The sequence below is a fragment of the Anomaloglossus baeobatrachus genome, chromosome 5 (genome assembly GCF_048569485.1).
Source record: "Anomaloglossus baeobatrachus isolate aAnoBae1 chromosome 5, aAnoBae1.hap1, whole genome shotgun sequence".
In the NCBI taxonomy this organism is placed as follows: Eukaryota; Metazoa; Chordata; class Amphibia; order Anura; family Aromobatidae; genus Anomaloglossus; species Anomaloglossus baeobatrachus.
Window position 1 is genome coordinate 54,807,480 of NC_134357.1, and position 13,384 is coordinate 54,820,863.

Below are 13,384 nucleotides of genomic sequence, written 5' to 3' on the forward strand. Positions count from 1 at the left end.
TGTCTCTGGCACTGCCGTCACACTTGCTTCTGGGTCCGCACTTAGTGCAGTGAATATTCATGATGCATAATGAGGGGGCCCAGGAAGCAACAGCAGAGACAGGTAAGTATAAAAATAAATTTATTCATATAAATATATTTCCAGGAGGGATAATTGAGGAATGGCACAAAGCAGAGTTTAAAGAATTGATATTTCACAAGGAATACAAACCTTTATTAAAACAATTAAAAGAATAGGATAAAGTGATAATTTTCCACAATTGTCCACAATACATTACAGCGATTCTTTTCTTCCACCAGCATTACTTACTTGTCTGAACCAAACATTATAAAGTTGCTCGGACATCGATCATTGTCGTGGCTCATCCCAAGGACATGGCCGAGCTCGTGAGCGACCACTGTGGCGTGAGACTGTGGGGTGGCTCCGACATTGAACTGCACAGACAAGACCACAATGAGCATCTCATAAAATAAAAGTCACAAAAACTCAACCAGACAGAAAACTTTACTTACCGCACTAATAGAGGTGGCGACGCTTGGAGAACACACTGTGCCAACAAATGCCATGCCAATCACACTGCCGTATGTACCGCGCCCTCTGAAAGTCGAAAAAGATAAACTAATGTCATGTGATTATTGATTGGGAATAATAATAATAATAATATAAACTAATAATATGAAATAATAATAATAGTAATAATAATATAAACTAATAATATGAAATAATAATAACAATGATAACAATAACAATATAAAATATGACATAATAAAATATGAAATAATACATAATAGTAATAATAAAACAATAATAATGATATAAAATAATATTATGTAATAACAACAATAATAACAATAAAAATATAAAATAATATGACATAATAATAATAATAATAATAATAATAATTATAGTAATAAAACAATAATAATATAAAATAATATGACAATAATAAAAAATAATAATAATAATAAAACAATAATAATAATATAAAATAATATTATGAAATAATAATAAGAATAATAACAATAATAATATAAAATATGGAATATTAATAATACAATAATAATAATAATATAATATAAAATAATATTGTGAAATAATAATAGCAGTAATAACAATATAAAATAATGCCATAATAATATAATATATTATTATTATTATTATTAATAATAAGAAGATAATATGAAATAATAATAACAATAATAATAATAATAATATGGCAGCTTCAAAATCATAATCTACAATCTCCAAATTCACAGTAGCGTTGATTTAAGCATCACATTGTACACAGATTGCTCATCTATATTGGCCGAGATATGGCTCCTTACTCTATACATCAGCTAGGGTAAGGCTGCATTCACATGTTGCAGCTTTGGTATGCTTGGATGCTATTAGTGGTAAAATCGCAACTTTTTTGCCAATATTTTCTAGTATTTTTTGGTTGCGGTAACTTTAAGCACCACATGTTTGTTTTTTTTAATGCATTACTCACAGCAAGTTGGGCTGTAGTGTGTACATCGCCCAGGCCAAAAGCTAATGCTCTACCAGGGTACAGCTAAACCCCCACTAATGTGGAAGCGTCACAGGTGCAGGAGAAGCAGATCACACACACACCTCCATGGAATGGAGGGGAGGCGAATGCTAGATGATAAAACTGCACACAAGTGGCTTGCATAGAGCGCTGTTCACATGCAGATGGCACAGTCACGAACCCGCAGCCTATTAGGTGACGCCCTTCTATTAGATCAGGCGGGCTGCCAAGCCGTACCCCACTGTGTATCATGCACGGACAGACACTCTACAATGCAAGGCCCAACAGTTGCACCAGTGGAGTGGTGCTATAAACATAAGTCCTCTGTCCGCTGATACTCACCTGCCGCCATCTTCACCTTCTATCGTCACCGCTCTGATCGGTCTGTGACCTGCTGACAGTTCCAGTGTTTCATGGAGCGTTCCGGAGGTCATAACTCAAAACAAGTCTATGAGAGCCTCGTTCTGTCTCTCATAGAGTTGCATTGAGAGGCTTATGACGTAACTTCAGACTTCCAATCATTCAGAAGTTACGGGCACATGATGGAGCAGAGGGAATTGAGCGGAGACAAAAACCTATGAAGCTGCTGAAAGGTGAGTATATGACAGTGGGCTTAGATTTAAAGTGCTACTTCAGCACTGAAAGCAAAGGAAAATGCTGGAGTGGTGCTTTAAAAAAATGCATTGCGACTACAACATGTGAATGCAGACTAATGTACATTGGGAGGGATCATTTCTTAATAGAGGTTTTGATGCTCATAGTTTATAATTTTTCTATCAACTCTCGGCAATGGAAACTTCCCAGTTGATCACGTACGTAGATTTTGCTCATACTGTACACAGAAGCCAATCTACACAATCAGAGCCTCAGTTTAGTGCAAAATGAGGGACAGAGCAACAGCCGAAAACCACTGATGAGACAGAAGGTCGACTTCAGACAACCACTGACTCCAACAGACAATGCAGTTAAAGGGAATTTGTCATCAGGTGTTTGCCGCCTAATCTGAAAGCAGCATAACGTAGGGGCAGAGATCCAGATTCCAGCGATGTGTCACTTACTGAGCTGTTTAGTGCAGTTTTGCTAAAATCACTATTTAATCAGCAGGTGATTATCATATAGGACTACATGGTGTGCTGCAAGGTAGTCCAGCGTATTCATCAGCTCTGTATAACTGCTATATCTGCAGCAGAGAAAACATTAATTTTATCAAAATGACAGCAAACAGCTCAGTAAGTGACACATCACTGGAATCAGGGTCTCTGTCTCTACATTATGCTGCTCTCAGATATGGGAGCAAAAAGCTGGTGACAGATTCCCTGGAATCATGGATCACAGCTGTGGGACATGGCGCACAGCCATAAAAGAAAGCGAGTAGCCATCTCTGAACTTCTGTCTGTCATAAAATTTCAAGACAACCTTGAAATCCACTCAGCAGTGATGTAGAGGTTGGTTGCAGAGGTCATGTGTATGTAGCGCCCTGGAAAACCAGGTAGTTGGACACATAGGCCCCCGCACAACATCAGTCCCACCAAGGGTTAAACCAGCCGACCTGAAATCCTAGTCACCCCCCTCAGGGAAGGACAGACACACCAGGGGGTGGAACCAGGAGGTTGGAAGACGCCCACCGAGGAGTCTAGAGAGCCCGGGGGTAGGAAAAACAGTCAGTTTGAGTTTAAGTTAGTCTGAGTTGAAGTCTAGTTCAAGTGAGGAGTTCAGTCTAGGAGGAGCTCAGGCAGTCAAGGCCTAGAGGTCGAGCTGTCAGGTGCCAGGGTCGGAGCCCTGACACCTTGGCTAGGTGGCAGACGGTAGTCAGAGCCCGCAAGAGACGGGTAGACGGAGCCGGGGATTCCAGGTGGACCGGGACAGGATAGGAGCCCGCCGGTACAGACACCGGAGAACCGTTCCGGAAACCGTGTGCACAGGGGGGGGGACTTGGACCCTGAAGCCAGGACCGACACCGACGGCCTAGCTGATTAACCAATTGAGGGCAGGATTTTAGGTCCTGTCCCAACCTAAGTCCCGAAAAGTAGACCACCGACCGTGAGGGATAGGGCAACTGCCAGGGCCCAGATGTGGCGCCCTGGACAAGCCAGGACGTCACAAGCACAACACCTACACACCCCACACTCCCGGTCAGGCACACCGAAGTCAGACACAAACCCTTGTTGCCTTCCTCCAGGGGCTGATGTCCACACCAGGGGGTGGGCCAGGCGGTTGGCCCCGACCACCGAGGAGTTCACAGTCCTGGAGGCGGGAAAAGTAAGAGAGATCAGTTTTGAGTAGAGGTGAGAGAGGAGTGGAGTGGCAGTAGAGAAGCCTGAAGTTGGTCCGGGTGTGTGGCCCGGACGGATCAGCAAGGTTGGCAGACGGTGGTGACCGTCTGCAGGAGTGGCCTATTGGAGCTAACCGTAAGGACCGTGGACGGGCGGTGGCCCGGCGGTACCGGACCGGTACGCAAAGAGAAGCCAGCACCATCCGGCAGGGGCTTACGGACCCCGGCAAGGCTAGGAGTCGCCGTGAATTTGCCAAATCCGTTAGCGAAGGGAACATCCTGGGTTTCCCAGCAGCCAAGTCCCCGTCAGAAGGCAACAGTCCAACCGAGAGAGGGAAACACCGTCACCGCCAAGGCTAAAGTTTCCAGGGCCAGAGCCTGCGGGCAAAAGGGGCTCCTTCAGCACCCATCCAAGCTGGGGAGCGGGTTACCGGTGGGAACCCATTGGAACCGTACACGTTACACAGGTGCAGGAAAAGGCAGTCACCATCAACCTGCCGGGAGGAGAAACACCGCAGCCGTCTGTGGGACCCGTCCATCCAGCCGTGTGTTTTACCGAGAACTGTGTCCTCATCATAGGCTGAGTGAGTACCACCGTGCCGTGCGGCACAGCGCTGCCCCCGCGACCCTGCACCTCGCCAGGCCCCGTAACCCGCCAGCCATCCATTCCTACCCCATCACCGGGCCCCGGGACAACCAACCCCCTACCCATGGAGGGGAGAACTAACATCCAGGCTGCTCCTAGTCATCGCTCCCGGGATCCCCGTCCAGAGCAGCGGTGGTGTCACCAATATCACCACAACCGTGGGTGGCGTCATGGACAATATCCAATCCCCACAATCAATCCCCACCCTTTTCACTCACGGGCGAGGAGCGCCGCTCGAGTCCCCGGGATCCGGCCCACCGCTCGAGCCACCACCGAGCAGCGGCAGCAGCAGCCGGACCCGAGCAGTGGGAGAGTGCAGCGTCCCCTCCTCCGCCCGCGACAACTTGGCGTCACAAACAGGATCTTACCACTCTGCCGTCTGGTAGAGGTGCGCCTTGTTACCGCCGGAGTTGTCCGGCCGAAAAATTGGAGAAGCCGCCATCTTGGTCGCGAAAAATTCCCGCTCGAGCGTCTCCTCGAGTAGTGGAGGCGCGAAGGCCAAAACCCCGCCCCTCTAGAGGAGGGGCCGGAAAGAGACTAAGGGGGACTGATGGCGTCTGGCCGCATGTAGCCCGCGGCTATAAAAGCAAAGACGCCAGGACTCTGCGGCGATACTGGGTTCCTGGAAGACCTCATTGCCAAGATGTACAGTCCGACTACCAACGATGACGCTCCCGCACCCGTCACGGCGATGTGGCTGAGAGACCGGACCGCCCCGCTAAGTAACTGTCTGCAAGCCCACATGCAGCTCCTCCTGGAGGAGTGGGAGACCGACATGGCGGACGTGGTGGCTGCTATGCGGAGGCGCGAGGTAGAAGAGGATTTGGAAGAGCGGGTAAGAGACCCACGCCCCTGTATTCCCGAGGGATCGGCCACTGCGGCTGAGGAGCCCGGCCTGCACCCGCTCACCCTGCCTCTCTCCCCGCTACCCGTGTTAGCTGCTGCCGCCCCGCCACTAGGCCCGCTCCCTGTCCAACCGGTAGCGATACCCTGCCAACCCGCCCCGGCGGACCAGCCGGCTGCAGATGCTCAGGACCCCCCTGAACCGCTCCTGTGGGAGCCGCTGGGACCGCGGCCCCTTAAGGAAAATGTGCCAGAAGTCCCGGCACCGATTGCGCCAGACCCCGAGTCCGGGACCGTGGCATGGATGAAGGCCCGAGTGATTGAGTTCCACCGACTCCAGCAAAGTCAGATATACCTCATGATGGAGCAGTGGACCAGTGAAGTGGAAATGCTGGTTGCAACTTCCCCAATGTATGGGAAGGGAGCAGATGTGACGAAGCCGATGGGTAGCCCACATCCCCATGCCCTACCAGGACCGGCCACTGCGGCTGGGGGGCCCGACCCTGTCTCGGCCCTCGTATCATCCCTACCATTATTCCTGGGGCGCCTCAGCATTAACCAACTTGACCTACTGCCCCACGCTACCGCGGAAGAATCTGATGTGCTGGATACTGGAAGCCAGGAGGCTGCAGCAGCTGGCGGCAACCCGCCTGACGCAGAGATAAGTGATAGTGACTCCAGTGACTCCAGCTCCGGTGCTGAGCCCACCCCTGAAAGTGAGGCGGCAAGTGAGCGTCTCCGCTACGTGGGAGAACCAGCGGTTTATTACACCCCGTGCAATGGTGGAAACGGATACCGGGCACCCCTTTCACAGCAGGCCTGTCACTGCATGTTTGATATGCTGGTGGCGGAGGATGAGGCCGATGCCGAAGAATCAGAGTGATGGCAGCGGAGTCCCGTTGCAATTGTCCCCCGTTGGACCACCAGTGTACCGTTTAAAAGTTTTAAAAGAATGATAAGAAGTGAGTGATCAACCGAAGTTCACCTGATTTGAAGCCTTGATTAGCACCGGTCGTTGCCGGCAACTAGTCCCCGTTGGGACCCCTTGAAACAAATGCGTAGGAACTACTACAGACAAGCCCGAGAACTGGCAGGGCAACCACGAACTTGTGGTCTGTAAATAAAAATATGTTTTAAGGCTTTACCGTAACCGCCTCCGGAGAGGCTGATTTGGAGGATGGGCCTGGAGGGAAGTGATGGCCCAGGCCCGCCACTACCGCAACCGGTGGCGATCCTCCGGGGGTTTCAGGGGTTCCCCATGGACGTGGGTCCCCTGAAAAGGAGAGAACCCGCTCGGGTAACTTGTGCTGGACTGGGGTCAAGGGGTGCTGCCTGTTTGCTTAGGGGCAGCATCAGGGCCAGGTTACTTGGGTGGGAGAGAGCGGAAGCTGTAACCATTTTGCAACGTTTAAGTAAGAGTACCTCCCGATGTGGGAAGATGTTATTATACTTGTAATATGTTTACCGTTTATCATTTCCAGTTTGTGAAAATAAAACCGGTGATGGACGGGCAGCCCGCGGACGGTCTGCATTTTACTAAGGGGGAATGTGGCGCCCTGGACAAGCCAGGACATCACAAGCACAACACCTACACAACCCACACTCCCGGTCAGGCACACCGAAGTCAGACAAAAACCCTTGTTGCCTTCCTCCAGGGGCTGATGTCCACACCAGGGGGTGGGCCAGGCGGTTGGCCCCGACCACCGAGGAGTTCACAGTCCTGGAGGCGGGAAAAGTAAGAGAGAGTAGAGGTGAGAGAGGAGTGGAGTGGCAGTAGAGAAGCCTGAAGTTGGTCCGGGTGTGTGGCCTGGACGGATCAGCAAGGTTGGCAGACGGTGGTGACCGTCTGCAGGAGTGGCCTATTGGAGCTAACCGTAAGGACCGTGGACGGGCGGTGGCCTGGCGGTACCGGACCGGTACGCAAAGAGAAGCCAGCACCATCCGGCAGGGGCTTACGGATCCCGGCAAGGCTAGGAGTCGCCGTGAATTTGCCAAATCCGTTAGCGAAGGGAACCTCCTGGGTTTCCCAGCAGCCAAGTCCCGTCAGAAGGCAACAGTCCAACCGAGAGAGGGAAACACAGTCACCGCCAAAGCTAAAGTTCCCAGGGCCAGAGCCTGCGGGCAAAAGGGGCTCCTTCAGCACCCATCCAAGCTGGGGAGCGGGTTACCGGTGGGAACCCATTGGAACCGTACACGTTACACAGGTGCAGGGAAAGGCAGTCACCATCAACCTGCCGGGAGGAGAAACACGGCAGCCGTCTGTGGGACCCGTCCATCCAGGGTGTGTTTTACTGAGAACTGTGTCCTCATCATTGGCTGAGTGAGTACCACCGTGCCGTGCGGCACAGTGCTGCCCCCGCGACCCTGCACCTCGCCAGGCCCTGTAACCCGCCTGCCATCCATTCCTACCCCATCACCGGGCCCCGGGACAACCAACACCCTACCCACGGTGGGGAGAACTAACATCCAGGCTGCTCCCAGTCATCGCTCCCGGGATCCCCGTCCAGAGCAGCGGTGGTGTCACCAATATCACCACAACCATGGGTGGCGTCACGGACAATATCCAATCCCCACAATCAATCCCCACCCTTTTCACTCACGGGCGAGGAGCGCCGCTCGAGTCCCCGGGATCCGGCCCACCGCTCGAGCCACCACCGAGCAGCGGCAGCAGCAGCCAGACCCGAGCAGTGGGAGAGCGCAGCGTCCCCTCCTCCGCCCGCGACAACTTGGCGTCACAAACAGGATCTTACCACTCTGCCATCTGGTAGAGGTGCGCCTTGTTACCGCCGGAGGTGTCCGGCCGAAAAATTGGAGAAGCCGCCATCTTGGTCGCGAAAAATTCCCGCTCGAGCGTCTCCTCGAGTAGTGGAGGCGCGAAGGCCAAAACCCCGCCCCTCTAGAGGAGCAGTGGGAGGGCGCAGCGTCCCCTCCTCCGCCCGTGACACATAGATCCCAAGGGTCAGCGTCAGATGGGCATGGCTCCCAATCAAAGGACCGGGAGCGGACTCCCGTGTTTCATACCCGGAAGTTCCATCTACACAACACAGAGTGCAGAGGAGAAAGGCTTTGATTATCATCCCAGGTGTGGGATCAGATACACCCGTCTGCGGCAGCCGACCACCATCCCGTTCGTTTACCACAGGACTTGTGTGCTTTATTTCTACCGTGAGTACAACCCCGGCCTGGCCGGGTGCGCCGGCCCCTGCAATCATCATCCTCGGCACAGAGACACTGGGCCCCGGGACATCCACCCCTACCCACGGAGGGGTTAACATCTAGTGGTCAGCCCAACGTCCCCGGGAGCCCCGCAACGGCAGCGGTGGTGCTACACCTCACCACACTCCGTGGGTGGCGTCACAGCCATTTTACAAACAATCCCTTACCAATATGTCCCCTTTTCATTCGGAGTGTCCGCACGACCCCCGGGTCCGGAGGACCTCTCGAGCCGCACTGTAGATCCGGATCCGAGCAGCGCCGGCTGCTAGCACGGGGGCGGCACATGTATATACGGCAAATAATCACCGTGGGTCCAGAACATAAAAAGACCAGTTGGAACCATCCAAAGCCAAGGAGTCATGGAGGTCTGACCAAGTGAGTACGGATTTTACTAACTGTTGTGCACCATTTTGGAGTCTCAGACAACCTACTAAAGACTATGGATACCTTTGACATAGAACAAATAATTTTTACCTATATTAGTGGTTACTTTTAGTTTATAAAATTCCACTGAGTTTCAATTTACATCCTTTTTTTCAAATTCAGGCCCCCTGAAATGTAATATTTAGCCTGATTCACATTTTAGATTTAGGACTGTCTCACCCTGTAATACAGGCTGGATGTGAAGGCTAAAGGTGTCCAGTGCTGCTATCTTTATTAGGTCGTATATCAGCACAGCTTCTATCCTGCAAATATTTTCTCTTCATGTGCAGTTTTCCCTGCTTTCCCAGAGACTAAAACTACTTTTTCTTCTCGATCTATGTACAGGCCTCTCCCCCTCCTTTCTTCTATCTCTAACACTGAGAGAAGGGAAGAGCAAGAGCAATCTGTCACACTCGCCGGGTGTAGCAAGCATGGCGAGGTGCATTCAGACCTACGTGCATCTGAAGCACAACAAAAAAACACAAGAAAAAGTGGGGCACCGGGGACACAAAAACATTGGGATGCTGTGGAACTAGTGAAAGGGGTAGGTGGGCACCTTTTAACCTCACCTGCAACTGTCCCTTCTCTCTCTTCATCACTCCCTATACAGTCTCCGCAACTGTCGCCAAACAGGAACCTGGGACTCTAGCAATGCCCTATAGTAACCCTGACTAGTGAGGGGCTGGTGGGGTTCACTAGATCTCACCGCTGCACTAACAATACCCCAATGAAATAAAGACAAACAGCGGGAAAAATAACAACCAAAAGGATATAGTCTGAGCACAGGAACTTGACTTGCAGAACCTTCCTCAAAGGCGGCCAGGACACAAATGACTTTTGTATCTTCAGCAGGTATTGCTGGGATGCACCACTATTTAAAGCTGAAGGGCATGACTGCAAAGTGAGTGCAGCTGATCACTCAGCAAGGAACTGCTTTTGGAAACACTGCAATAGCAAAACTGGCACTTAACCACTGCAGTGCCATGATAAATGAAACCCATTAAAATGAAGAGTGGTAGATGAGAGGCTTCAGTCAAAAGGCTGTCACTGGTCTCTACACGCAGGGAGACGATCGTGACACCATCAGAACCAGGAACAGGAGGTCTGAAAGATTTGTAACTCTTTTGCAGAATGTTGAGCTACAAAAAGGACTTACAGAGACTCTACAACAATGTATGAAAACTAGAACACTGTTTAATTTGCTTTTAAGAAGTTAATAAAAAATTTTTGTGCATAGGCAAGAATAGACATAAATGATTGAGCTCTTGGCTTAGAAGTAAAGTTACTGTTGTGATGACCAGATAACGGCATTATGCCACGTATCACTCACATGAGCAGATGGTAGATGTCACATCTCTTAACATTAGCTTTGCTCCTCCACTGTGAAAATCTTCCGAGAACGTCTCCAGCACTTCCTGTATTTACATCAATGAGGTTGCCGGATGACCATGTAATCAGATTAGTCAGGGCTATTCGAATATTTATGGGACTAAACATCTGAGAACATAGAGAACACAATGAGATAGTTAGAGTAGTCAGGCTTCATCTTAAGAAGGTTCGTTTGGCTAGTACGTGTTGACGGCCCCTGGGCTACAACAGTATACTGTAGACTATTTGCAGTCCATTAGTTCATCATAATGCACCCCTCCATCCCCTCTTGTTTCTGTGGAGGTTGTAGAGGACCCTCTCACCCCTTGGGCTCCAGTCTGACCCATTGTTATGTCTACCTCTGCCTAGACTGTCTGGAAAAGCATAGTCAAATAATGTATGGACCCTTTGTAGTCCAATAGCTCATAATAATGCACCCCTCCCCCCTTTGCTTGTGTCTTTGGAGGTGGTATTGGGCCCCTCACCTCTTAGGCCCCAGTTTGATCCATTGGTATGCCCACCTTTGCCTAGACTATCTGGAAAGCATAATCAAATAATATATGGACCCTTTGCAGTTCATTAGCTCAAAATAATGCACCCCTCCCTCTCTGCCTATGTCTTTGGAGGTGGTAGTGGGCCCCTCACCTCTTGGGCCCCAGATTGACCCATTGGTATGTTAGCCTGTGCCTAGACTGTCTGGAAAAGCATAGTCAAATAATGTATGGACCTTTTGCAGTCCAACAGCTCATAATAATGCACCCCTCCTCCCTCTGCCTATGTCTTTGGAGGTGATAGTGGGCCCCTCACCTCTTGGGCCCCAGTTTGACCCATTGGTATGTCCACCTCTGCCTAGACTGTGTGAAAAAGCATAGTCAAATAATAATGTATGGACCTTTTGCAGTCCAATAGCTCATAATAATGCACCCCTCCTCCCTCTTCCTGTGACTTTGGAGGTGGTAGTGGGCCCCTAACCTCTTGGGCCCCAGTTTGATCCATTAGTATGTCCGCCTCTGCCTAGACTATGTGAAAAAGCATAGTCAAATAATGTATGGACCCTTTGCAGTCCAATAGCTCATAATAATGCACACCTCCCCCCTCTGCTTGTGTCTTTGGAAGTGGTAGTGGGCCCCTCACCTCTTGGGCCCCAGTTTGACCCATTGCTATGTCCGCCTCTGTCTAGACTGTCTGGAAAAGCATAGTCAAATAATGTATGGAACCTTTGCAGTCCAATAGCTCATAATAATGCACCTCTCCTCTCCCCCACTTGTGTCTTTAGAGGTGGTAGTGGGCCCCTCACCTCTTGGGCTCCAGTCTGACCGATTGCTATGTGTGCTTTTGCGTAGACTGTCTGGAAAAGCATAGTCACATAGTAGCTCATAAGAATCCACCCCTTCCCCCTCTGCTTGTGTTTTTGAAGGTGGTAGGAGGCCCCCCTCACCTCTTGGGCCCTAGTCTGACCCATGGGTATGGCCGCCTCTACCTAGACTACCTGGAAAAGCATAGTCGAATACTGTATGTATGCAAACAGTCTCCCCGAATATAATAAGAAATTAATATTCTTGTGTGGCCAGATTGCAAACAGTCTGAAGAATTATTTGGTAGATGGTCACCAAACCATCTTAAAGAGTAACCGTCATGTTAATTTTTATTTTATAAATCAATTGTACACATGAAAATAAGAAACTTTGTAATATATCTTATCAGGGAAATCTGCTTCTTTCTCCTCCCAGACTGGATCTTTCATTCTAAATTCTTGGATAAAATCTGTATTCATTGAAGTCAGATTTTCATATTATTGAGATAGGAGATGACAGTTGGTGCTTTTAAAATTCTATGAAGAGGGAAGGAGGGAGGAGCTAGAGGCCGATACTGACATTCTGCTGCAGGTTCTCCTGAAATGACAATTGCAGTTCTCTATAGAGCTTTATGAGCACCAACTGTCATCACCTATCTCAGTTATGGGAAAGTTTCCATTCACTGAAGATAGATTTTACCCCTGAATTGAGAATTTTAACCTTTTCATGATATCCGTTGTACATATATGGTGCAAGTTAGAAGTGTATGGAACGGGCTCCATGGTGTGTATTACAGCCAGGACCTGCCTCTGCCCGCAATCATTAACCTGTTAAATCCAATTGTCCCACTCTGACAGAGGGATTTAACATGCAGCAGCATGTGGAGCGCCATTTCAACCAGCCATCGGCGTGTCTGTGACGTGATCCTGGGTTTCCGATGGGTTGTTCTGACATTTTGTGGTCTGCTGAAGGCCTCCATGATTGTCATTACACACTCCTTTGAAACCTGCCTGTTCGGGCTTCAAAGGAGACTGTGATTCCTGCTATACGGTGTGTCCACCCATATCCTGCCCATCGCCATTAACTTGAGAACGGCGGCAGCTATAGGAATAGAAGTGGTGTCTAGGTATAGTAAAGTAGCCATGCGCTACGCAATGAAACCACCTATAGCGCCACCTGGTGGAAAACAACAGAGTTAGCATTTTTATCTCGAAAGCAGAATGAGATACAGAAAAATAGTGAATTACAAAGTTGGGGGGCATCATCAATTCAATATGAATCAACACCTTGCATACAGAAATGCTATGATTAGAATGTGTAAAACTCACAAGGCTGCGGACGTGAAGCGATACTTCATGGTGGAGGGGTCGCATACAACTGCTGTTTGATGTGACCTCACAGAAAGAAGTCCAATGGGGTCAGGTCAGGTGAGTGTGGAGGCCACTCCATGCAGCCACCATACCCAATGACTTGTAGGAAGGTCTCCATGAGGTATCGCTTCACGTCCGCAGCCTTGTGAGGTTTACATGTTCTAATCATAGCATTTCTGTATGCAAGGTGTCGATTCATATTGAATTGATGATGCCCTACAACTTTGTAATTCACTTTTTTTCTCTATCTCGTTCTGTTTTTGAGATAAAAATGCTAACTCCGTTGTTTTCCATCAGGTGGCGCTATAGGTGGTTTCATTGCATAGCGCATGGCTACTATACTATACCTTGACACTACTTCTATGCCTATAGCTGCCGCCGTTCTCAAGTTACTGGCGGTGGATGGGATATGGGTGGACACAC

The 13,384-nt window shown here is 49.5% G+C and overlaps 1 protein-coding gene across 1 annotated transcript in view; it reads right to left on the bottom strand.

Moving 5' to 3' along the window:
• Nucleotides 1–13,384, bottom strand: part of LOC142313279 (disintegrin and metalloproteinase domain-containing protein 9-like) — a 100,111-nt gene that overhangs the window by 28,639 nt on the left and 58,088 nt on the right. The window contains exons 9-11 of the mRNA XM_075352272.1: nt 10,259–10,425; nt 513–597; nt 310–434 (exon numbers count right to left, since the gene is read on the bottom strand). Coding sequence (XP_075208387.1) covers nt 310–434; nt 513–597; nt 10,259–10,425 — 377 coding nt within the window. The remainder of the gene's footprint in view (nt 1–309; nt 435–512; nt 598–10,258; nt 10,426–13,384) is intronic.